Source organism: Kryptolebias marmoratus, linkage group LG5, assembly GCF_001649575.2.
Source record: "Kryptolebias marmoratus isolate JLee-2015 linkage group LG5, ASM164957v2, whole genome shotgun sequence".
NCBI classification, from domain to species: domain Eukaryota; kingdom Metazoa; phylum Chordata; class Actinopteri; order Cyprinodontiformes; family Rivulidae; genus Kryptolebias; species Kryptolebias marmoratus.
In genome coordinates, this window is record NC_051434.1 from 14,794,455 (window position 1) to 14,817,159 (window position 22,705).

General features: G+C 38.0%; 1 protein-coding gene across 22 annotated transcripts in view; it reads left to right on the forward strand.

Annotated features, from left to right (window-relative positions):
• The window catches only part of adgrb2 (adhesion G protein-coupled receptor B2), a 262,967-nt gene that overhangs the window by 141,765 nt on the left and 98,497 nt on the right, over positions 1–22,705 (forward strand). For 20 of the 22 annotated variants that reach the window (XR_005233158.1, XR_001808696.3, XR_005233161.1 and 17 more), the window contains exons 2-10: positions 347–508; positions 5,069–5,233; positions 5,672–5,836; positions 7,008–7,109; positions 10,845–10,951; positions 13,032–13,226; positions 14,675–14,743; positions 15,229–15,337; positions 15,807–15,953. Coding sequence is in view for 10 of the 22 variants with exons in the window: in XM_017421641.3 (XP_017277130.1) it covers positions 347–508; positions 5,069–5,233; positions 5,672–5,836; positions 7,008–7,109; positions 10,845–10,951; positions 13,032–13,226; positions 14,675–14,743; positions 15,229–15,337; positions 15,807–15,953 (1,221 nt within the window). In the remaining 12 variants the exon portion in view is untranslated. The remainder of the gene's footprint in view (positions 1–346; positions 509–5,068; positions 5,234–5,671; positions 5,837–7,007; positions 7,110–10,844; positions 10,952–13,031; positions 13,227–14,674; positions 14,744–15,228; positions 15,338–15,806; positions 15,954–22,705) is intronic. The other 2 variants (XR_005233163.1, XM_017421731.3) reach the window with 1 other exon arrangement.

Below are 22,705 nucleotides of genomic sequence, written 5' to 3' on the forward strand. Positions count from 1 at the left end.
GCAGTAGTCCCATTTTTTCCGTTGCCTTAACTCAAACTTTATAACCGCATGACTTCAAATACCACTGTCCATTCTTAACCTTAATTTTCTTTCATGTAATAACATGCAAGTGCAGCCTCATACTCACAGAGCCTTTTCCTCTGTAATTGGAATTTATCCTGGAGGTCAGAACGCCACCTCCATTAGGTATTTTAAGGAATGTGCTCATACTCATAAAATCTCTCGTTTTCTCCCGTTCTCTAACCCTTTTGCCTGTTATGGGACGCTCAACCCTCTCCCCTCCCTTCCTTCGTCATTCCTCATCCCCATTTGTGTGTGTATCTGTGACGTTCATGGGTACTTGCAGTGCATGGGCAGTGGGAAGAGTGGTCGTCATGGAGTCTGTGCTCTGTGACCTGTGGGAGGGGCTCCAGGATGCGTACCAGGAAGTGCATGGATGGAGGCGAGGCCGAGGCTTGTGGACGGCCTGAGATTCAGACCAAACTCTGCAACATAGCAGTTTGTCCTGGTTAGTACCATCCCCATTAACATACTACACCAAGCCTTTTTCTCTGTCTCCAATGCATGCATTTTTCTTATAATAACCATATCAGTAACATGTCATTTTCACAGATTTAGAATTTGCAAGCATTGCATTAATATTTTGCTTTATATTATATATGGATGTTGCATGTTTGTTTTATTTTATTTTAATTTTATTCATTTTAATTAAATGTCCTTCTATCCCAACTACTAGCTTAATATTGTTTTGTTTTTTTTATTTATTTTATAATATTTGAATGGGAAAATATTTAGCTAACCTAATGCTCTCCATCCATTCTAAACCTTTAGGCCTTGTCGTTTACACTCAGAGATTTCTACAGATTCTTAAAATCTTTTGATGATAATATGAACTGTGAATGATAGGCTATTCAAAGTTTTTTTCCAATCTTCCATTGAGGAACATTATTCTGAAATTGTTCGAATTTCTTTCTGTCTTTTTTTTTTCTAACTTGGAACTTGGAGGTTCAGACTTTGGAGAAAATAAATAAGTTTATAAAATTTTATTTAGTATAACTGTTTTCACTGTTCGTATATTGTATAATACAAGTAGTACATTATGTTTACTCAAACAGAATAATGTTTACAGAGTAGTGTTTTTTTCAACATGACACTTGACATGTCAAAAATACATAAATGACACATAACCCAAATTTACCTTCAGCTGTTGCATCTTGTACATATTTACAACTTGTTGATTCTATGACCGTTATTATCTTATCTTCGCTTACAACAGTAAACACAGCGATTTGTCTTGTAAAAACTCACTTAACTCTCTCCAATGTGTAAATTTCACAAAGATCTTCATGTGTCTCCTTTTGATCTGCTTTGAGTTTTACTAAATGCTACACAAATTGTGAAAGACATTTAACAAAAACACCTAATTTCACTTTATCTTGTCTGAAATTTGAAAAATGTGTCACCAATTAGAATGCTGTTGACTTTCCCTGTCTCCTTTTGTTCTTTTTTAAGCCTTGAGACCAAGAACATAACACAATCGCTTGCTGTCTTAATTGGTCAGTTTATCGGCTTTAACAGTTATCTCTGTAATTTTTAGTTTTAACTTGTTATCCATGGGTAACCATTTCTACTTTTGCTCAACTATCAAATTGCAGACTAGCAAAGCCTACAGATCAGATTTGTAAACTCTGTCCATGGTTGGCTTAGTTCAGATGGCTGACCAGACCAGGACTTCCATTTTTGTTCCTTAGGTCTACAATTTGTCAAGAACAGCAATAGGCTGCTGGTACAGCTTCATCTGATCCTGCTGTCGAGGGTGCCACAGGACCTTTTTCCATTTAGGTCCAAACTGTCCAACTAAAACATCTTTATTGGGGTAAAGGTGGAAGAGGTCTCAACCATGATTGTGATAAAGTCTTAATTCATCAGTCTGTTCACAAAGAATGGAACAAGATTAGAAGAAACTTTCCAGCATTTTTTCAACAAGAGTACAGAGGAAAAAAAAAAAAAGAAAAAAAAAAAAATCAACCTAAGATGTATGGCAGTTTATACCCAAAACTATATGTTTAAATCTGTACTATGTCTGATCACTTTTATTATTATTAGTATAAATATTTTATATGTGTGCCTTAAGTGACCTTAGAGTAAACAATAAGGCTAGAAGCATTAACACTGCAAAAAGAATACTCTTTTTCATTGATTTTTGTTTGTTCTGGCTTCCTGTGTTGTCAGACAAATGGGTTCTAGATGGGAAAAAACAATGTTAATGGATGCAAAGATATTAAAACATCAGGCAGTTTTATAAGAAAAGTGGTGTCTGCTTTCTGATTAATCATCTTTTTTCTTTTTTCTTGAATTGATTTCAGTCTAAGTGAGAGTGTGTTGGCTTGGTTAGTAATCAGAGAAATTATCACAAAGTAAGTGCTTTTTATTTAGCAAAATTGAGGCTAAAACATATTCTTTAATTTTTCACTCTACTGTGAAAACTGCAAGAGCCAGGATCTGAGATAGAGCTTTATCTTCACTGTGATTTTCTTTTTGTTTCTTTGTTTTTTTCTCCTAAGACTAATACTTTTGGCTATGCTTATTTCTTTTTGTTGTTTTTATGTTTTGAAAGCAGAGGTTTTATGAGGTCAATATATTTATGAAACCAAACTGTCACCATTGCTATGCAAGGATGCTGCAAAGTTGTTTCTCAAATAGGGGAGGATAGGGAGATGCTAAAACCTGTGATGTGGCCCCCAGGGTGGTTTGCCTTGCTGTTTTTTTGGAACGGTGATAGGAAGTGAAGGTTTGGTACAAAGTGTTCTCTTCCTTTAGAGCCTTAAGGAAATTTGTGTAAATTTATCTGTATCACAACTCCCTCAGCCTGTTTTTGGGAGTTCAAAAGCATTCATCCTTTGAAATGATGATTACTAGAATAGGCCTTTTGGCACAAATGACCACAAAAATAGAGTAATGGAGCTTTGATGGATCTTGTATCTTGTCTACGTGTTTAGTTGTGTATACAATAATTTCATTTTCACTCCAAAGCATTCACCAAAGTCTTAGACTACAATGGTAAAATAAAATTTAGGAACACTTCCTATGGCAGTTTGTGCTTGAAGAATTGTATTTTTTTTCCTATCCTAAATTTTCAAAGACATTAAAGGTGAGAAATTCAGGGTCTAGTATCTTATAACAACCTGCACAAATCCTCTTCTTTTATTATTTTTTATGCACAATCACATGAACTAATTGTTCCCTCTTTAACAGGGAAATATTTCCAGTGCTACTGTTTGCAAAATAAATCTAAAACATTATAAATCCATCCCTATTTTTTTCTTTTTTTACTCTACATAATCTTGCCTAGCTTTTTTTTCAGGGTGCTTTAAATTGTGCCTGTCACTCTGTGTAAAACTTTTTTAATGTCCACAACAAAGTTTGTGCAAAAACATCCGCTCGGCCTAAGCTAATATGGCATTGATATTATCAAATAACATTCAACTTCTGGACAGGAGTTAAATTGCCCAACCAAAGGCTGTAGTGCACATTTCATCATTTTTGCCCACTGTGAACAGAAAGATTTATTTTGGTTTGATCATGACTTCAGTGAAAACCATTTGGTGCTGTTTTTTTTTTCTTTTTGTTGTTGTCAGAATGCAAGAAAAAAATCTATCCAATACCTTTTGTGCTGAAGATCAGACATATGGAGGTGTCACTTCAGAGCAGGGCGGCATACTAAGAAAGTCCAAATTCTTCAAAGCCCTCCCTGAAAGCCGTTTACTGTGGTTTGGAATTTCCTGACTCACAACCCAGTGGAAAAGTCTCTTTATTACCTTTACTTCACTATCCACAAATAAAGAAAATAGTTGAATAAAAAAAAATCAAATGTTGGTGCTTTTTGGGCTTTAATTAATTTAATTCTTAGAGTTCTAAAAAGCTAGAGCTTTGTTACCTGATGGATTACTCTTGTGCTGTCTTTTTAGGTTCTTTTTTTCTTTAAAATGCCATTTCAGTTGTTACAATTTTTTCAGGATTACACTCCTGTGGTGTCCCATTCACACTTCTGCTGTGGCTCAGATTCATTTTAAGCACTATCAGCTATTGTGACTCTATAGAAGTTGCACACAGCATGATTGGCCATATTGCTTTGCTAACTTATTAGACTGACTTTTTGCTGATGATTCCGTTCATCTGTTCAACACGCTATAAATTAGTTTCACAGTTACATGGTGTGCTTTTCCTTCACACGATCTTACAGTGAAATACTTTCAAAAGATCTCTCTGGCTTTATTATGACCTGCACAATTCCTGTTAGCTAAACTTTCCTGTCTTTTTGTGATCTTCTCTTTAGGTATCACCTGTTTGCTTATGGTTTCTGATTTTCAATAGTAATAATACCAAAACTAACACTTGAAACGTACCTATTTTAACTTTTTCTGTTTTATACATTTTATTAATGGATACAATTCTTTTAGCAACATTTCATTTCCCAACATCCTAATTAAAGGCAAAGTGGAAGTGCAGAATACACCTGGTGTATAACCCAGTTTTAGTTAAGTTGTTTTTTTTTATTATTCACTGTCAGATATGTGGAACCGCACTGCATTTATATATAAATGTCACCATTACCAATGCTTATTTTATTATTCTCCATCAGTCCATTGTTTCAGTGTTGTGTCTTGTTTTAGAACCGAATCGAGGAATGTTCAGCTGAATGCACTCTGCGTGAACCATTCCAAATGAGTCAGAAAGAGATTTTGTAACCACCTCTTTCGTAAGAGACTAGCATATTTAAAAATGTCCATAAAACCGCAAAGAGTGTGATATTTGCTGTTTCTGTTTATGCAAGACTAAATAAATCGACTGAAATGTATTTCTTCTCCATCTTAATGTGGAGTATGTTTTCCTGTAGCCTGCTCACTTTGTCTTGTCTCCTTGCCTTTGCCCTTTCACTCACAATGCTTCTCCTTTCTTCTAAAACTCTGCATCACATTACCCTGATTTCTACCATATCACCTCACTGCAATCCATTCATTCCTCCCTGTTTCCGTTGTCCACCTCCATCTGTGTCCTGCTTTTCCAGTGGAGGGCCAGTGGTTGGAGTGGGGGGACTGGTCGAAGTGCAGCGTGACTTGTAACACTGGGACCCAGCAGAGGCAGAGACGCTGCAGTGCGTCGGTGCACGGCTGGGCCGAGTGTAAAGGGCCCCATCAGGAAACCAGAGACTGCACCAACCCTTCGTGCAGCGGTAAATGAGAGCTCAGCATTCACACTTACACGCCAACTTACTTCCAAACAGCATTATGCAAACAAGGACCATGCATTATCTAAAGGCACGCTCGTGCTCGTCTGTGATTCACGTATGAGTAATTTTATGAGTAGAGACCTAATTTGGCAAGTCTCTTTTCAGCAAAGGCCCCAGAGGACAAAAAAACTTGGGATTTTAATGAGTCTGGGGCCCACATTGAGCTTAATTTTAGGCTTTGGGCTTCTTTTTTAAATTAACTGAAAAAAAAAAATGTAATTTAAAAAATAAATCTATTGTGTCAAAATGACTGTTTATCACCATCTGCTCTCATTTCTCTCCCACATTTCTCATGAAACACAATGCTACTTTATTTCTCATACCCCACTTTCGACCCTCTTTCCCTGATCTTTCTTGGCGGCGTACTGCTCGTGCAACCAGGTGGAGGTAACTGGGGCAGCTGGAACCACTGGAGTCTCTGCAGCAAGACATGTGACTCCGGGTTGCAGCGACGCTTCAGGACGTGTGAAGGCACTGGAATGCAAAGTTCCCCCTGTGACGGCTCAGAAGAGGAGGTTCGGCCCTGTAATGAGAAAAAGTGCCCTGGTCAGTGACTTCACTGTGATTTTTTATTTATTTATTTAATTTTAACAATGTTTATGTTTATATTGTTATGCAGTGCACAAATTCATTTTTACTCGCTTTCCGTATTGCTAGCGCATATATCTCATATAATTCTGTAAAATGAAATCTGTCTTCTTTGTGTGCGCATAGTGTTTGTCAGGCAGATTAGAAAGTGATTCCCTCTGGTTTGCACCTCCTCCAATGGCTTCTATCGCAATTTTCGCACTTATCTTTTCATCTTCGTATCTCTCTATACACATTCATCTTTACCTCTTCATTGATTTTACATGTCCTTGGCTTGTGGTGCTGTCTTTTCATCCTATCCGTTTACCTCCGAGTTACTCCATTTCCCTTTTGTTATGTATCCTCTTTAACAATGTTTTAATGCACTTCCCTTCCCAAACTTTGCAGGATTTCTTTCAGTGTTTCCCCTCCCTGCTTGTGGACATGATGTTCAATGGTCCGCTCGCTCAGTGCTGTTTGTCAGTGTTTTGACTGGAGCTGTGTGAATATGCAAGTGTATTTTCAGTTGACGCCCGAGTGCCACATGTGCGCTTGCTTGCTTTGAGCTTTGAGGGGGGCTACAAATGATAAACCTCTGAGTGGCGCCTCCACCGTGACCTCTTTGTTTTAGGAAGCTCTCAAGTCTCTTTTACACAAGATGAGGATCTTGTCTGTTGGCATTGCAGGGGAACATAATATCATCTTTTCACTCCTTTCTGTCTTTGCTCTTTGCTCTCTGTCCCTCTTCATCTCTCTGCATCTGCCTCTGCCAGCTCTCACCCCCCTACTCCAATCCTTTGGAATATCTTCAGAATGCTCGCCTCTGTTTTTTTTCATCAGGGTTATGAAGGAAAGGGAGGGGGGAAACAGATGAATAAAAAAAAGAGGAATGAGATGAAGAGGGAATGAGATACTGCACTGAGGCAATGTCACTGACAGAGAGCGCTGAGAAATGTACAAGGGAATAAGATTGGGAGCTGCAGCAGAAGAGCACAGATTTGAATCTTGTTTTTTGGGGATTTTCTGTCCCCCACCCCCTCCTCTTTTTTTCAGCCGAAGTGTATGTCACTTTGTGGTGATTTTCATTTCTTTGTTTGCCTGCTAGACTGTGCTACATTTTCCTTTAAATGTATTTTCTTTTCACTCACAGCTCCTCATGAGATATGCAAAGATGAGCACCTCCTCTCTATGTCATGGAAGAGAGCCTCAGCTGGTGAAACTGTCTACCACAAGTGTCCAACAAATACCACTGGTCAGTAGCATAACGCACTTCAAGCTAAAGATTTTATTAGTTAGCCAGTTATCATCATGTAATAGTCTATGTTGTCTGTTAGCAAATTGTCTCATGAACCAGAGGATGGATTTTATTGAAACTCTCAAAGTGATCAATGGGTGCACATCAACAATTGATTGACATTTAAGGTCTATCTGATTTTATATGGCCACTATAGTTAGTCAACCTAAATCAAACCCCAAAAAAGGTTATAACTCAGTTATTTCTTTATGTTTTTTTTACAAATATTTAGCTAACATTTGAGTGATAAGACTCAAACAAGGTTTTAAACAAGGTTGCAACGTTGGCATGCCAGGCACCGAGCAACTTTCATTTCTTCAAGAAATGCTACTTTTTCTTATACACATTTTAATGAGGCCATGTTTAAATTTGTAATAGGCATATAAGTCCTACTGTAAGTCAGTTATCACATCATGGCAAAGATTTGACAGAAAGTCAACAGGATGTAAAGTAGGCCTTCACAAGTATCATTTTATTAAAAAAAAGGAAAACATACACTGCAAGAAAAACTCTTGGTGATCACACTGACACCAAGGATGTCAGTGTGAGCAGTAAGACCAGTGAAGCAGGAGATAAAAAATAATTAATCTAAATAAACAGAAACAAAAACCCTTTTTACTACAAAAAAAACTAACAAATAAACAAACAAAAGACAAGCTTGTGAAATAATTATTAGCTTTATAAGTTTAGTAAAACATTGAAACAGTGCTTGCATCTTGCCAGCTTGTTAGCATGAACTAACCAACTGTGCTTCACATGGATAGTTCAGTCTTTTGAGATGCAATATTGTGTATAAGCTACGTAAAGTTCACAAAGTTATTATCTGTTGTAGATACCTCCTCAGACAACATCAGTTTAAAGACATAAAGTTTACATTTGACTGGACTGAAAAGCTAAAGGATACTCTGGGTGGGGGGATCATTGCTTTACTAAAACAATTTTAACCTCAGTTCCGTTCATGTGACAGCTATTTAATAAACCTTTACATCACTGTCAGATAATTTGCCTACCAAATGTGGCTTTCTGGACGTCCTACAGCTAGCTGCTGTTGCCACTACTTTTGCTTGCTAATAATCGTATAATTTGGTCAATTATCTTGGCTTGGTAAATTGTCAGTGCAAAAGTTTGTAACTTAGTGTTTGCATTAATGGCTATGACTTTCTTTTTTTAATTGGAGTTGGTTTGAGATGGCAGCTACCCACTTTGACCTTTGCCCCGCTTAGCTGGTTCGAAGCTCATCTATGCAATCACAAATTAACGTTATTTCTCCAAAATAAGGCCATTCAAAAATAATGCATACCTACTACAGTTAAGACATGCTTATAACCTTTCCACAAAACCTCACTTTAAAAAATCGGAACTATCACTTCATGAAAATTGTCTCGTGATTTAGTCTTAAGGATTTGTTCTTTGCTACAAAAAGAAGTAGACTTTGTTCTTTCTGTAATTTTGAGATTTACAGCTAGGCTATTTAAAGATCATACACAAGAAAAAATACAAATAATAAAAAAACTTTTTCAGTATAGTCTCTAGGCTAAAAAAGAGAAACCTTGCAAAAATACAAACTGAAATATCTAACTAGAACAAAGTTAAATACATCGGAAAGACATTCAGCATTGAAACTTCAAACAGAGCTGTTTTAAAGCTAAAAATCCACATAAATACATGGGTAAAAATAGCAGAGAGAGCATTAGTAACAGATTACAATGCACATAAAATAAATTGTATAGAACAATATTTCTTTTAAGATTTTTTATTTTTTATATAGTAATCAGAAACGCATTAAGGCATGCCTTTAATATTATCTGTCCTTAATTACTAGAGCAGATATGCGCTGTTGAAATGCTATAAAATTTTATTTCTTTGATTCTCATCCCTGTAATTTTAATCCACACTGCTGAATTTATCAAACTGGGAAATGTTCAGACATTTTCTATTAACTTCTTAAATCAATCCATGAGTAGATGTGGTTCAGCGGGCCTAGTATTATATCAGCATGTGCTACTGCATGCTCTGTCAACGTCAAAACATGCCCTAATGAATCCGATGTTGTGTCAGTAAATATTATAGCTTCAAGAATTAGATTTGATCCTAAATCAAAGTGTTGCATCTAATCAACTTGGAACCTTTACTGTTTATTACTGTATTACACAATGAGCGATAAAAAAAGAGGGAGTGACTGGGATTTTGCCAGTTTGCATTAATTTTTCTGCTGCCTGACAATTTAAAACTGCAAAACTGCTATAAATGAAGGACTTTGAAGTTTCATCAGTTAAGTGTGACCTTTGAGTCAGTCTCTGCAAAAGGGGATTTATTTTGTGTGTAAAAAAATGTTTATTTACATGGGTTTTGGGTATACATACAGAGATAGTAATATCCAGTCTCAATGGCACCATCTGCACTATTCCAGATTTTATTTTTCTTTTAAACAGAGATTTTTTTTTTTGCATTTGAACCACTTGTCCACACAAAAACAAACAAAACAAAACAAAAATCAAGAAGTTTTAAATTGTTTACCAAAAAAAGATATTTAAAACTACTATTTTTGTTACATCCATGTGGACATGAAATATGAAGCTTTTTAGAAAACTATGCAGTAGCAATCTATGTAGTGCATTCCCACTATTACTTTGTCCCCTAAAACCCACAGCAACAATAAAGAAACTTTTACTGTTTTTTTTCTGTGTGTCTTGATGTATCAAGATCCTCTCACTATTGAACCTCAATCATTTGCTGAAATTGTTAATAACTGAGAGGAAGCCATATATATATATATATATATATATTTTACCTTTATTACATTTTCAGCCTTGCGTCCACATGGAAACCCTAATTTTTTGTAGTAAAACATGTAGATTTCGAGAATGAGAAAATCTTGAAACATCTCTTTTGCTTTTTTATGTAGACAGCCAAAATGTGACCTATTGAAAACAAGGTTGTGCTCTTGTTATGTTTACATTTAACACCAAAAATACAAACATCATACATACCCTCCATACTTTGTTTCCTGCTTTTGATGTATTTTTCCTGAGAGTGTTAAAGTTCCACATAGTTACTATAGCATTTTTGGTGTTTTCTGTGTAGATATAGACATTCCTATAGGTGGTGCCATGTTTACTAGGATTTTTTAGAAATGACAAATAATAATAAAAATCTGTGTACGTGTGTGTGTGTGTGTGTGTGTGTGTGNTAAAAGTGCTCTTTCTCTGTGTTCTTCTTCTTATTTATTTAATTTATTATTGAAAATTCTTGTGTATTTTTGATCTGGGCATTTTACAGTTAGTATTAATATTAGTTAGTTAATGCTAGTACTGTGTGGAAGAAGAAACAACTATAAATGGAGCTAAAAGTATTTGTTAGAGTAGTAGTAGTGAGTAGTGTCGATGAGGGCTACTAATAACACTTGCAATTAATATTATCTGGTAACTAATTGGTAACAAAATGCATCCAAGACATTATCTAATTATATTTTATATAATATAAGTGATTTGTGATTTAAATGTCTCAGAAATAAAGAGTTGTACAAAAACATTTAGGTTCTCATTTTTTTATTTAATTCATTTTGTAAATTTTTAGATCTTATTGTGTTAGAAAATATAGTCATTGCATCACATTACCACTTATAATAAAACTTTTTTTTGCATTCTATAAAGAATTTGCCTTTTTTCTCTCTTATGTCTTGGTTTCTCGCAGGATCTGCTAGTCGTCGATGTATGCTGGACATTAATGGAGTTGCTTTCTGGGGTCCTCCGAGCTTCGCCAGATGCGTCTCAATTGAATTTAGATATTTACGTTTATCTGTAAGTTCCTGTTTATCAAATAAGTGTTATCAATCTCAAAATCTCCTGTTAATATAATTCTTTAAAGTTTTTTTTTTACAATCTTCGGCATCAAGAAGAATACCTGTTTGTCCAGGTTACATTATTTTAACCACCTAATTGCAGCATCATCCCCTATTCTTGCCCTGTGTTTCATTAGTGAATATATAAACAAGTGTGAACTGCTTTGTGAAGTTATTGCCTACTGCAAAGTTAACTTTTATAGTTATCATGTAATTCTGTTTAAATTTATTTTGTAAAACTGTTTATTCAAAATGGAAGACAAATAGTGGCTTTACTGAAGGCTTACCCCTATCTCTAATTAGCTTTTCCAGAGTGATGCACTTACACTTATCAATTAATGAACATAGCTAATGAATGTGTTCATCAGGGAGACTCTTTTCCTGCTCTGTGAACTCCAACCTTTTCCATCTACTCAGTGATGGTGTAGGGAGATGAGGGTCAGGGTTTGTGCGTGACAGATTTGATTGCACCCTTAGCTTCTGTTCCAACCTTTCATTAACACCACTCTTCAATAATTAATTTTCTGTGATTGCTGTTATCTTCTGTTCTTCCAGTCACTCGTACGCCACGTTTGTTCTACATTCTGTCTGCAGACATGGGCTTTCTTTTTATACCTCTCACTTCTCGAGATCAAGCTTCTGTCGAAGAGGGCTGCTAAGCCTCATTTTGCTTACTTATTTTAAGCACGAACACCAAAAATCCCCCATGCACGTTTTTGCTCACATCTTGAAATACCTTGTCATCTCACAGTCAAAACATTTTGTAATAACTTTTATGATTGTTTTTTTTTTAATTTCATATTTTGATCTTTTGTTTTAAAAGTTTTTTTTTGTTTTTTTTCCTATCAATAACAATGCACCACATGTTCTCAATAAATGACAGAGGTGCATTGCAGGGGGACCATTTTAGCAGCTGGATTCCTATTACCATGAAGCTGTGCTGTTGTAATGCTTGCAGAATATCTTGGTGAAAAAAGAAAGTTTTGCCCTGAATAAAATTTTTGTCTGAATGCTTGCATATGCACCTTGTCTCAGCATTAACAATGATCTCACAGATGTCTGCATTACTCATGCCATGTTCGCTAATGGACCAATGTCGCATTGCATGGCTTTCAAACTGTTTTCATCTGAAACCAAGCTATATGGTCAATCTCCTCTTTAATCTCAAGTCCATGTTGATTGATCAAACCACATGATGGTCTTCAATTTTGTCTTCATCCTACATGAGTGCAGACTTAATCAATAAATACTCTTTGAGAGTTTTTACATACAATTCAAGGGGACACTTCTAACCAACTGCTGTACAATGAATAAGTTGTGCTCAGACCTTCAATATTGATTTTTTTTCTTCTTTACAAAGCATAGTTTTAACTTTAATTTGATTATGCAATAACAGCATGTTTTCTGGTCATAGATTTTAGAAGGGTTCCTGAACCCATTCAGGTTTTTATTGACGATAATGATTTTTTTTTTTTTTTTGTTGTGCAGAAATGCTTAAATGAAAGGTCATAGCCATTCAAAAAGTTATATATATAGTTGTTTTTTAAATCATTTTCATAAAGCAAATTTGTTTAAAAACTATTAAGTTTTCATTACATTGACAATATATGTCTTCTTTTTTATTGTACTTTTCTACAGTTGTGTAGAAAGTACAAATAACCTATGGTTTTAGTTTGGCCCTTTATGGGCCAAACCAATGTTTATCTGGCTGCAGTTTTTAATTTGTGCCTTTGATAAAAAATTATACTAAATATTTGTATCTTTAGTTGTGTAATTTAACTACTCTGAGATTTATTTTGAACTTGTTATGTGGATTACCTTCTTTGTTCAAACTTGGAAGTTGTTCCAGACATTGAATTAAAAATGAGCAAAAATATGTTGAAGATAATAGGGCTTCTATGTTTAAGTATTTCCTATGTGGCTTAGTAATTACATGTTATTGCAGTTTACAGAGTGTCAGTGATTTGAACATAGGATTCATCATGCAGAGTTGAAAGCATTAACTTTCCTCAATTTCTCTATTTCTCAATACATTGTAGTTACTAGAGCATCTTGCGAAGGGTCAGAGGACCCTGGCTGGGGAGGGCATGTCTCAGATCGTACGGAGTCTCCTGGAACTCTTGCAGAGGAGGAACTACTACAGTGGCGACCTTCTCTTCTCCACGGAGATCCTACGAAATGTGACTGACACCTTCAAAAGAGCAACCTACATCCCAGCTCCCGACGACGTGCAGGTGGGCACAACCTCTGTTTTTTTACTGACTGATACTGACAACCATTTAAAATGTATTCCTTGCAGAACCTCTATTTTTTTTTTATTCCACGTGATTTGCACAACACTATTATTGCTGTTTGTAGGAGAAAGCAAAATGCCCTGATTTAATCAACAATTTGACTTTTTTGTTTGTTTGTTTTATAATACAGTCAATGGCAGAAAAAAACAAAACAAAACAACAACAACAACAAAAAACCAAACAGTAAACATCAAGTAGAAACAATCTGGACATAGTTTTGCACGCTTGCAGACCAATAATTGAAATTCAATTTGTTTGATTTAAATGTATCTAGCACACGTAGAGTGTGCTCCAAAGGACAAAGGTAGTGATGTCACAAGTTGAGCAATTGTATTGTCAGGCAGTTGTCCAAGCATCTGACAGTAAAAATAGTGAGTGAAGGTCAGCAGACACAAACAAATAAATACAAATTGCCTCTTAGATGCATTAGACAATATTACTAGCACTTGATCAAGTTTGATAGTGGTAACATTGTGAGTTTGCATAAGACTACATGGCCATATTGCACAATTGTTTGGCCTATAGTGTATGCAGATATTACAGCGGCTTGATATTGGAACAAATGGGTACGTGAGGGCACCCACATATGTTGTGAAAGTTCCATTTATCCAAGATAGACCACAATGAGTGATTGTGGCATTGTGCATCAATCAGATCAATTTTCTCAATGCTGTGGAGAGGCACACTGCCGTTGCCTTGGTATCATAGTGTGGGGATCTATAAGGTATGACTTCAGGTCATGTCTGGTAGTGATTTAGGAGCCCCTGATTGCACAGCAGTATATCAGTGACATCCTACTTCTTCATATCTCATCCCTCCTGAGACAGTACATTAATACAGTCTTTATACAAGACAACGTCCATCCACAGAAGGCATGTGTGTCTATGGACTAATTGTGTCATGTTGAGATTCTTCCCTGGTCAGCCAGATCCCAAAGTCTTTTTCCCAATCAAACATTTGTGAGATCAACCCATGCATCAGTTCTGACTTATTACAGGTCTGTGTGATCTTGAGTTACAACAGTTGAGGGCTGACTGATCACAGGACTACAATAGCAGCACAGTCCTTGTATTCAGGCTTGAAGGGGTGCCACACCCTACTGACACTATCAGTGTGCCTATGCTGCCAACTCTGTTATCCATTTGATCTGATATCGTCATCAATGCAATACTGTCTCATGACCTTTCAACATGTGACGTTTCTTCCACGACTCTGTCTGGGTACTTTTTTTTTTTTTTGTCAGTGAGTAGAGCTATTTGCTAGACTTAACAGAAAGAACAAACTGCAATACAGTATTATAAGCTGGTGGGTTTTGCATACATTCTCGGTAGGAGGCAATTTTATAATGATCCTGCTTTAACATCAGAACACTTTTCCTCTGCTTTTAGAAATTCTTCCAGATTGTCAGCCACATGTTGGACTTAGAAAACCTTGAGAAATGGGAGGACGCTCACCAGGTAAAACCCTCTGAGAATAAGTGATAATGTGTATGTCTGGTTGTGTGTTTTTATCTAATTGCTAATATTAGTGTCTGTCTGCAACTGCACCCTGTGTCCTAAATGTTTGTATGTACTTGTATTTTGTGCAAGGTTGCTGTGACTTCATTCTATAATCACTTTTTATTGTAACAGCCATAAAACCACACCTGTATGCAGTGTCTGTATGTTAATTTTACCGTGTGTATGTGTGTACCTTTGCATGAGTTGTGTGTGAGCCATCCAGATGCCCTTGGTTTAACGTGTTTACTTGCCATCTGGGCATAATTAATAAGGAACCCAATGGGGTATTTTATTCTACATAGTCACTGTTTCCACCCCTGGAACACCATAAATGGTCTCAGTAATAAATAAGCATGGCCATGCTATGTAGAAAAGTTGGCACTGAATTTTAATTATGATATCAGGATCATACTCACCTTTCATTTTTATCTTTCCATCCACAGGTCGCTCCCGGTGCTGCTTTGCTGATGAGGATATTAGAAGATTTTATTCACCTCATCGGAGAAGCCCAGAAGCCCTTTCAGAGTTTTCTAGTGGTTACAAACAATCTCAGTAAGTCCATGTCCTGCCAATTCATCACAAAATAAATATGTATGTTCTTGTATTTCCTGTCATAATTTGGGTGTGACTTTTTTTTACCTTCGCTTTAGTTGAATTCAGTCATAATCATATTTAGGTCTGTTTGATGACCTTCAAAATGAATTTACAGTTGCACCCTTTAGGTAATAATCGTGATGATGTTATTATTATTATTATTATTATTATTATTATTATTATTATTATTATTATTATTATTATTATTATTATTATTAATAATAATAATAATAATAATAATAATAATAAATATTATTATACCTTAGTGTCTTAGTGCCTTTTTGCTTTCATTGTGTAGTTGCACCTATGTTTTTAAACAACTTATGTTTGTTTTTCCATACAAAGTTTTTTGTTTATTTTTTGTATTGTGTATTATTTATTTATTTTACAATTTATTTATTTATTTTGGTTTCTCTCATTTGTTCAGTGATAACCATCCAGAGAGAGCCGGTGTCTGCAGTTTCGAGTGATATCAACTTTCCTATGAAGGGGCGAAGAGGGATGAAGGACTGGGCCAGAACAGCCGAGGACAAGCTCTACATCCCTAAAGAAGTTTTTACCATCCCCACTGAGGGTAGGAAATTCAAAATTTATGCCTGGGCCCTTACAAATTCTTTCTCCTTATTGTGTTTGGCGTAAGGTTGCATTATCTTTTTTAATTTTTTTTTCAGAGTGCTCTTAAAAGTAAAATGCAAAAAACTAATATCAAAACTGAAATTATCGTGTAATGTTGTGGCTTATCCAGATGAAAAAAAAGACCTTTTAAGCCCTTTTAATCTATCTATAACATATGGTTGTATATTTTGTCTTTTACTGTGACAACAGCATTCTCTTGGTTAAAACAAAATTTGTTCAGGAACTCTGTGGAAGCAACACTTGTTTGCCAAGCAGCACTACTACAATGACTAGAGCCATTGTTGATTTATTGTTAATTTTATAGCATTGTGTTTATTTATTTTTTTTTTTTCCAAAGCTTAGATACTGAACAATAAAGTATTTTTACATTACTATGTGTCACTCGTGAAACTCTTGCTTAGCAGTTAATTTGGACAGCTGCAAAAGTCTTTGCACGTCTGCTCATTGTTAAATTCAAGTGTTTCAGTCTGATCGGTTGTTGCAAGTATATAAAATCAAGCAACTGGCCATGTAGTCTCTTTTTGCAAACTTTTTTGATACAAAATGGGTTGTATTGAAGCGATCAGTGACTTTAAGCATGGTAGGGTGATAGAATGCCACCTTTTCAAAAAAACAATTTATGAAATTTATGAAATTTATGAAATTTCATCTGGATATTCAATGGTAAGCTGTAAGTGATATTATTAGAAAGTGGAGGTATTTAGGAACAACAACAACCTAGCCACAAGTTAGAAGAAAATCAAAAAATCATGTAAAATCAAAGGGCAAGGTCAACAACTGGTGAGACTGGATTCAGGTTAGCCAAACCTGTCTTTAATCTTAAGTGATGTGCAGTCTTGATGCTTCAGTATACCAAGACATTTTGGACAAGATTATACTTCCAACTTCGTGGCAGCACGTTAGAGAAGGCCCTTTTCTTTTCCAACATCACTGTGCTTGAGTGCACAAAGCAAGACTATCAAGATGTAGTTTCATGAGTTTGGTATGGAAAAACTTGACTGGCACTCATCGAGCACCAACTGGATGAACAGGCATGGAGACTGAGCAAGACCTTCTCATACAACAACAGTGTCTGGCCTCATAAATGCTCTACAGAATAAATGACACAAATTCCTATAGAGACACTCCAAAATTCTTCTGAAACCTTTCCAAAAAGAGTGGAAGCTGTTATAGCTCAGGGGACCAACTTCATAATAAAGTACAATTTTGAGTACAACTTCATATAGTCCCTGTTAGTGTGATGGTCAAATGTGTCCAATTACTTTTGTCCATATAGTGAATGTGTAGACTTTAAAGGCTTTGGTGTCCTGATCCTTTCTATATTGTTAAGCAAATGTGAAATGGCAAGGATAACCCTTAAAAACATTTTTTTGAGGGAGGACACATGTTAAAATGAGAACTTGTAAGCTGCACTTACAATCTCACAAATGTAAGGTTTTTTTTTTTTTTCTCTACTAAAATATTCTTACCTTGGGTGACAACTAATAATGTACAGACTTTAATGTTGGAATTGAAAGTTTTAATTGATTGACTTTCTGATATGGAATGAATGGGTATAAGTAAGGGTAGCCACAGGTGTATGATTGGTGGGAGGGTCAAGGCTATGTAATGGGATTCAGCCTTAGAAATGTTATGTTTTGTCTGATATCCGGCAAGTGAGAAAGATAAGTGCAAAAAGTATTTCATGATTTGATATGTTTTTTCTTTTTTTAAGGTAAGATCAGAGCAGCTTGATAAAAAAAAAAACAAAAAAAAAACAAACAAACAAAAAGAAAAAAAAAGAAAGGGAAAAGAACACAAATTCCAAATTTCTCTGTGCAAATCCATATAGTCAGAAATGTGTTTCACTGAGTCTCATTTGAGGTTTCTCAAGGATGTTAAAGGGTAATGCTGAGAAGGATTTGGAGTGTGAAATGGCCCTAGAGGGCTTCTCAACAAGATGCATGCCTTTTATCTGTATGGCAGTTTGCTGTATTCCCTTGAAAGCAAGTCTTCATGCAATTTTGAAGATGGCAGTTCACTCTGAGGAACACAGGGACATTTCAAACTGTTAGTCAGAACTGGTGATCTTTCTTTTACTTATTTTTTTTTTTTAGGTGATTTCACTTAGCCCAGGATTTAAAAAAAAAAATTCCAAATGTAAAACAAGATTTAAGAAATGGGAATATAAAATACAAAAGAAAGAAAACCAGGGAGCATTGAAGCTAAGGTTTTAAAAGAAGAAGGAAAAGCAAGTAACGGGTGGGAAGAAGTGGTGTATATTAGATAAAAGAATTACTGTGGCAGATGTGATCCACTCCCATCAAAGGCAAAGGTCACATCCCACAGGAAATTATACTGGCAGAATTTCCATCTGGCACCCCATTCCCTTTCCCAAATTAAAGTTCAGGCAGGCTGCAGGCCAAAAGAGTTGAGTTTCCTTTGGCCTCTGACTTGCACCAATGGCACTCTTTGATTGGCATCGAAGACATCATGGGACATCTCACAGAACTCACCTATTCTTTGTTGTTTCAATATGCACAGTGTGATAGGCTTATTCCAGGTCACTTAGCATGTCTCAGCTCTGTAAATGATTTGGTTCAAGTTGTATTTTGTAGAAGTTATGTCATGGTTTGTCTACGATTTGACCCACAAGCAGAAAACTCACAAGACACTGGCAGTAAGTTAAAGATTTATTGTCCAGAAGGTAAGTGAAAACTGGAACATGGATTCCACTGGAACACGGACTCTTTGCGGCTCTGGATTCAGGAAGTACTTGGAGAGGAAGAGGTAAGGTTAGATGTGGTTCCGTTTCAACCCACAGTGATCCTTTGAAGCTGGTGGTATTTAGCTTACGGGTTGTGGAGTCGGACCAAGCTGGAGCAGGTTGGCGGCGGCCGTGAACGGAGGAGAGCGGACAGGTTTCGGTCACGAATGAGGTAAGTTCCTTGAGCAGCTTGAATCTCCACTCAGCAGTTCTTTTGTTCTGGAGAATCCCCAGACTGTATTTCAGAGTTTCCTTTAGAACAACAAAACACAAGGTTAACAGGTACATACAGGGTATCCTTCAAGGCTATGATTCAGAAGTTCAGGGGAGCTTGAAGTACCACGAATGGCAATACTCAGGCGTCGACTGAGTGGCAGCATGCTCCTTATATGCCTCTCCCTAATGACCCTCATCTGATCCAGGTGTGTCTCATAATCCCCATCCACTCTCCAGAACGCTCCATGCCGCCACCTGCTGGACAGAAACAAACATACTCCACAAACCCCAACAGTACCCCCTCCTCAACGGCTGCCCCCTGGCAGCCCAGAAGATGTGGAAGGGATGGAAGCAAGGTAATCCGAGATCAACGTGGCATCACAAATAAAAGATCTCGGCACCCAGGATCGTTCCTCTGGACCATAACCCTCCCAGTCCACCAGGTACTGCCATCCACGACCCTGACGGCGAGAGTCCACTATCCGCCGTACTGTGTACACCGGATGTCCCTCGAACATCCGGGCGGGAGGAGGGGGCTTGGCTGGAGGGCATAGCGGACTGGCTAGGACCGGCTTGATTTGGGACACATGAAACACTGGATGTATCTTCAACGAGGAAGGGAGTCGAAGGCGCACAGCAGAAGGACTGATCACAGAACCAATTTCAAATGGTCCGATAAACCTAGGAGCCAGCTTTTTGGACACTGATTTCAAAGGAATATCACGGGATGAAAGCCACACCTTCTGGCCAGGTATGTACGTAGGAGCAGCTCTACGTCTACGGTCAGCAAAACGTCTGTTCTGCTCCACCGTACGCTGTAATGATGCCCTAGTAGCACTCCATACTTTGCTGCATCTTTGAATATGTTGCCGAACTGTCTTAACTTTAATGTCTCTCTCTTCTGAAGGGAATAATGGAGGTTGATACCCCAGAGCTATTTCAAAAGGCGAACGTCCAGAGGCAGCAGAGACAAGACTATTGTGGGCGTACTCTACCCAGGGGAGGAACTTACACCAATCCCGGGAGTCTTCAGCACAGAGGCAGCGAAGTGAGGACTCCAGTTCCTGGTTCATTCGCTCCACTTGGCCGTTAGACTGAGGGTGGTAACCAGATGTGAGAGAGACCTTTGCATCCAGAGCATGACAAAAAGATTTCCATACCTGAGATGTGAATTGTGGTCCCCGATCTGATAAGACCTCGGTCGGTATGCCATGTAATTTGAACACATGTTTTACGAGAAGCTGGGCCGTCTGGAAAGCTGAGGGAAGCTTACGGAGAGCAATGAGATGACAAGACTTGGAAAACCGGTCAATTATTGTAAGAATGGTAGTCATACCTTGTGATGGTGGGAGTCCAGTTACAAAGTCAATAGCGATGTGGGACCAGGGTCGTGTAGGAATGGGTAAGGGTTGCAGAAGACCCGCTGGAGCTTGGTGGGACGGCTTATTTCTGGCACACGTGGGGCAGGCTGACACATACTCCTTAATGTCCTTATACAGGGATGGCCACCAGAACCGCCGTGTGATCATGGCAATGGTTCGACTAGCTCCGGGATGAGCTGAGAACTTAGCAGAATGAGCCCAGTGAATGAGTTGAGAACGGACAGCTGAGGGTACATAACTTTTGTGGGGGGGTCCACCGGGAGGTCCGGGCTCCTTTAACTGAGCCTGCTTAATAATGTCCTCTATCTCCCATGAGAGTGAGCCCACCACACACTTCGGCGACAGGATAGGTGAGGAGTCCCGTTCGAACTCATCCTTGGAGAACTGTCTAGAAAGAGCATCAGGCTTTACGTTCTTAGAACCTGGGCGAAAAGAAATTGACAGGTTAAATCGAGAGAAAAATAATGACCATCGTGACTGACGGGAATTTAGCCTCTTAGCTGACTGAATGTAGGACAGATTCTTGTGATCGGTCCACACCAAAATGGGATGTTCGGCGCCCTCCAACCAATGTCTCCATTCTTCCAGTGCCAATTTAATGGCTAACAACTCACGATCTCCAACATCATAATTCCTCTCAGCAGGAGATAACTTACGCGAGAAAAATGCACAGGGATGCAATTTTTCATCCTCCTCAGCTCGTTGTGACAATACAGCACCAACCCCAGAATCTGAAGCGTCAACCTCCAGAACAAACTGTCTTAACGGATTGGGTTGAGTCAGGATAGGAGCCGTAGCAAATCTCTGCTTGAGATTGGAGAATGCTGAGTCCGCTTCAGGAGTCCAGGCAAACGTGACTTTGGTGGAGGTCAGTGCAGTCAATGGAACTACTGTCTGGCTGTAACTCCTAATAAAGCGTCTGTAGAAATTAGCGAAGCCCAAGAACCTCTGCAGTTGTTTCCTGGTCTCCGGGACAGGCCAGTCCAGAATAGCACTTATCTTTCCGGGATCCGACCGAACCTGTCCGCTCTCAAGGATGTGACCCAGGAAGGTAACAGATGCTTTATTGAACTCACATTTCTCAGCTTTAACACACAACCGATTCTCCATGAGGCGCTGCAGTACAAGGCGGACATGTTTCTGATGTTCAACAGGGTTTTTGGAATAAATGAGTATATCATCCAGATATACGAATACAAAAACATTAATAAAGTCTCGTAGAACATCATTAACTAGGGCTTGGAAGACAGCTGGGGCATTCGTGAGCCCGAAAGGCATCACCAGATACTCGAAATGGCCCAGAGGAGTCTTAAATGCCGTCTTCCATTCATCACCCTGGCGTATTCGCACCAAATGATAGGCATTACGTAGGTCCAGTTTAGTGAAGATGGTAGCGCCCTCCACTGGTTCAAAAGCTGATGACAATAAAGGTAAGGGATACTTGTTTTTTACAGTTATTTGGTTTAACCCTCTGTAGTCAATACAGGGTCTTAAAGATCCATCCTTTTTACCTACAAAAAAGAACCCTGCTCCTAGTGGAGAAGATGACGGCCGGATGAAACCTGCTGCTAAGGACTCGTTTATATATTTCTCCATTGCTTGCCGTTCAGGGCGAGAAATATTAAACAATCTGCTGGAAGGTAAAGGAGCCCCTGGGAGTAAGTCGATAGCACAATCGTATGGCCTATGAGGGGGCAAGGATTGAGCTGGAACTTTACTGAATGCTCGTTTCAAATCCTGATACTCTTTGGGAATGCCAGCGAGATCCTTAATATCCATTTCCTCTTCCGCACCCACCTGACCAGTAGGTGGCAGTGCGGATTGCAGACAGGTTGAATGGCATCTCTCTGACCAGGTTTCTACTCGGGAATTAACCCAATCCAAATGGGGGTTATGCAGCTGTAACCACCTGTATCCAAGAACAATGACTGGACTAGAAATGGGAAACACAAAAAATGTTATTGTCTCTTGGTGGTTCCCAGAAACCCATAGTTGCATCGGTCTAGTCTTGTGTGTAATCAAATTAAGTTCTCTCCCATCAAGGGCGGAAACACGTAAAGGAATAGACATTTCAACAGTCTCAATTCCTGCCTGCTCCACGAACTCTATATTAATAAGACTCTGTTCACAGCCTGAATCAATCAAAGCTGCCACATCCACAGATTCTTGACCAACCTTGAGCACAGCATTAAGTGTTAGCCGAGGGGTTTCTTCGGTCCCGTTTTGGTCCATCAGAACCCCCCGGTCTGATGGACCCTCCCTTTTGGCCTCGCCGAACTGAAATTCTTATTCCTCGCTGAACATGCAGCCAAAAAATGATCCGAGGCGCCACAGTATAGACATAAT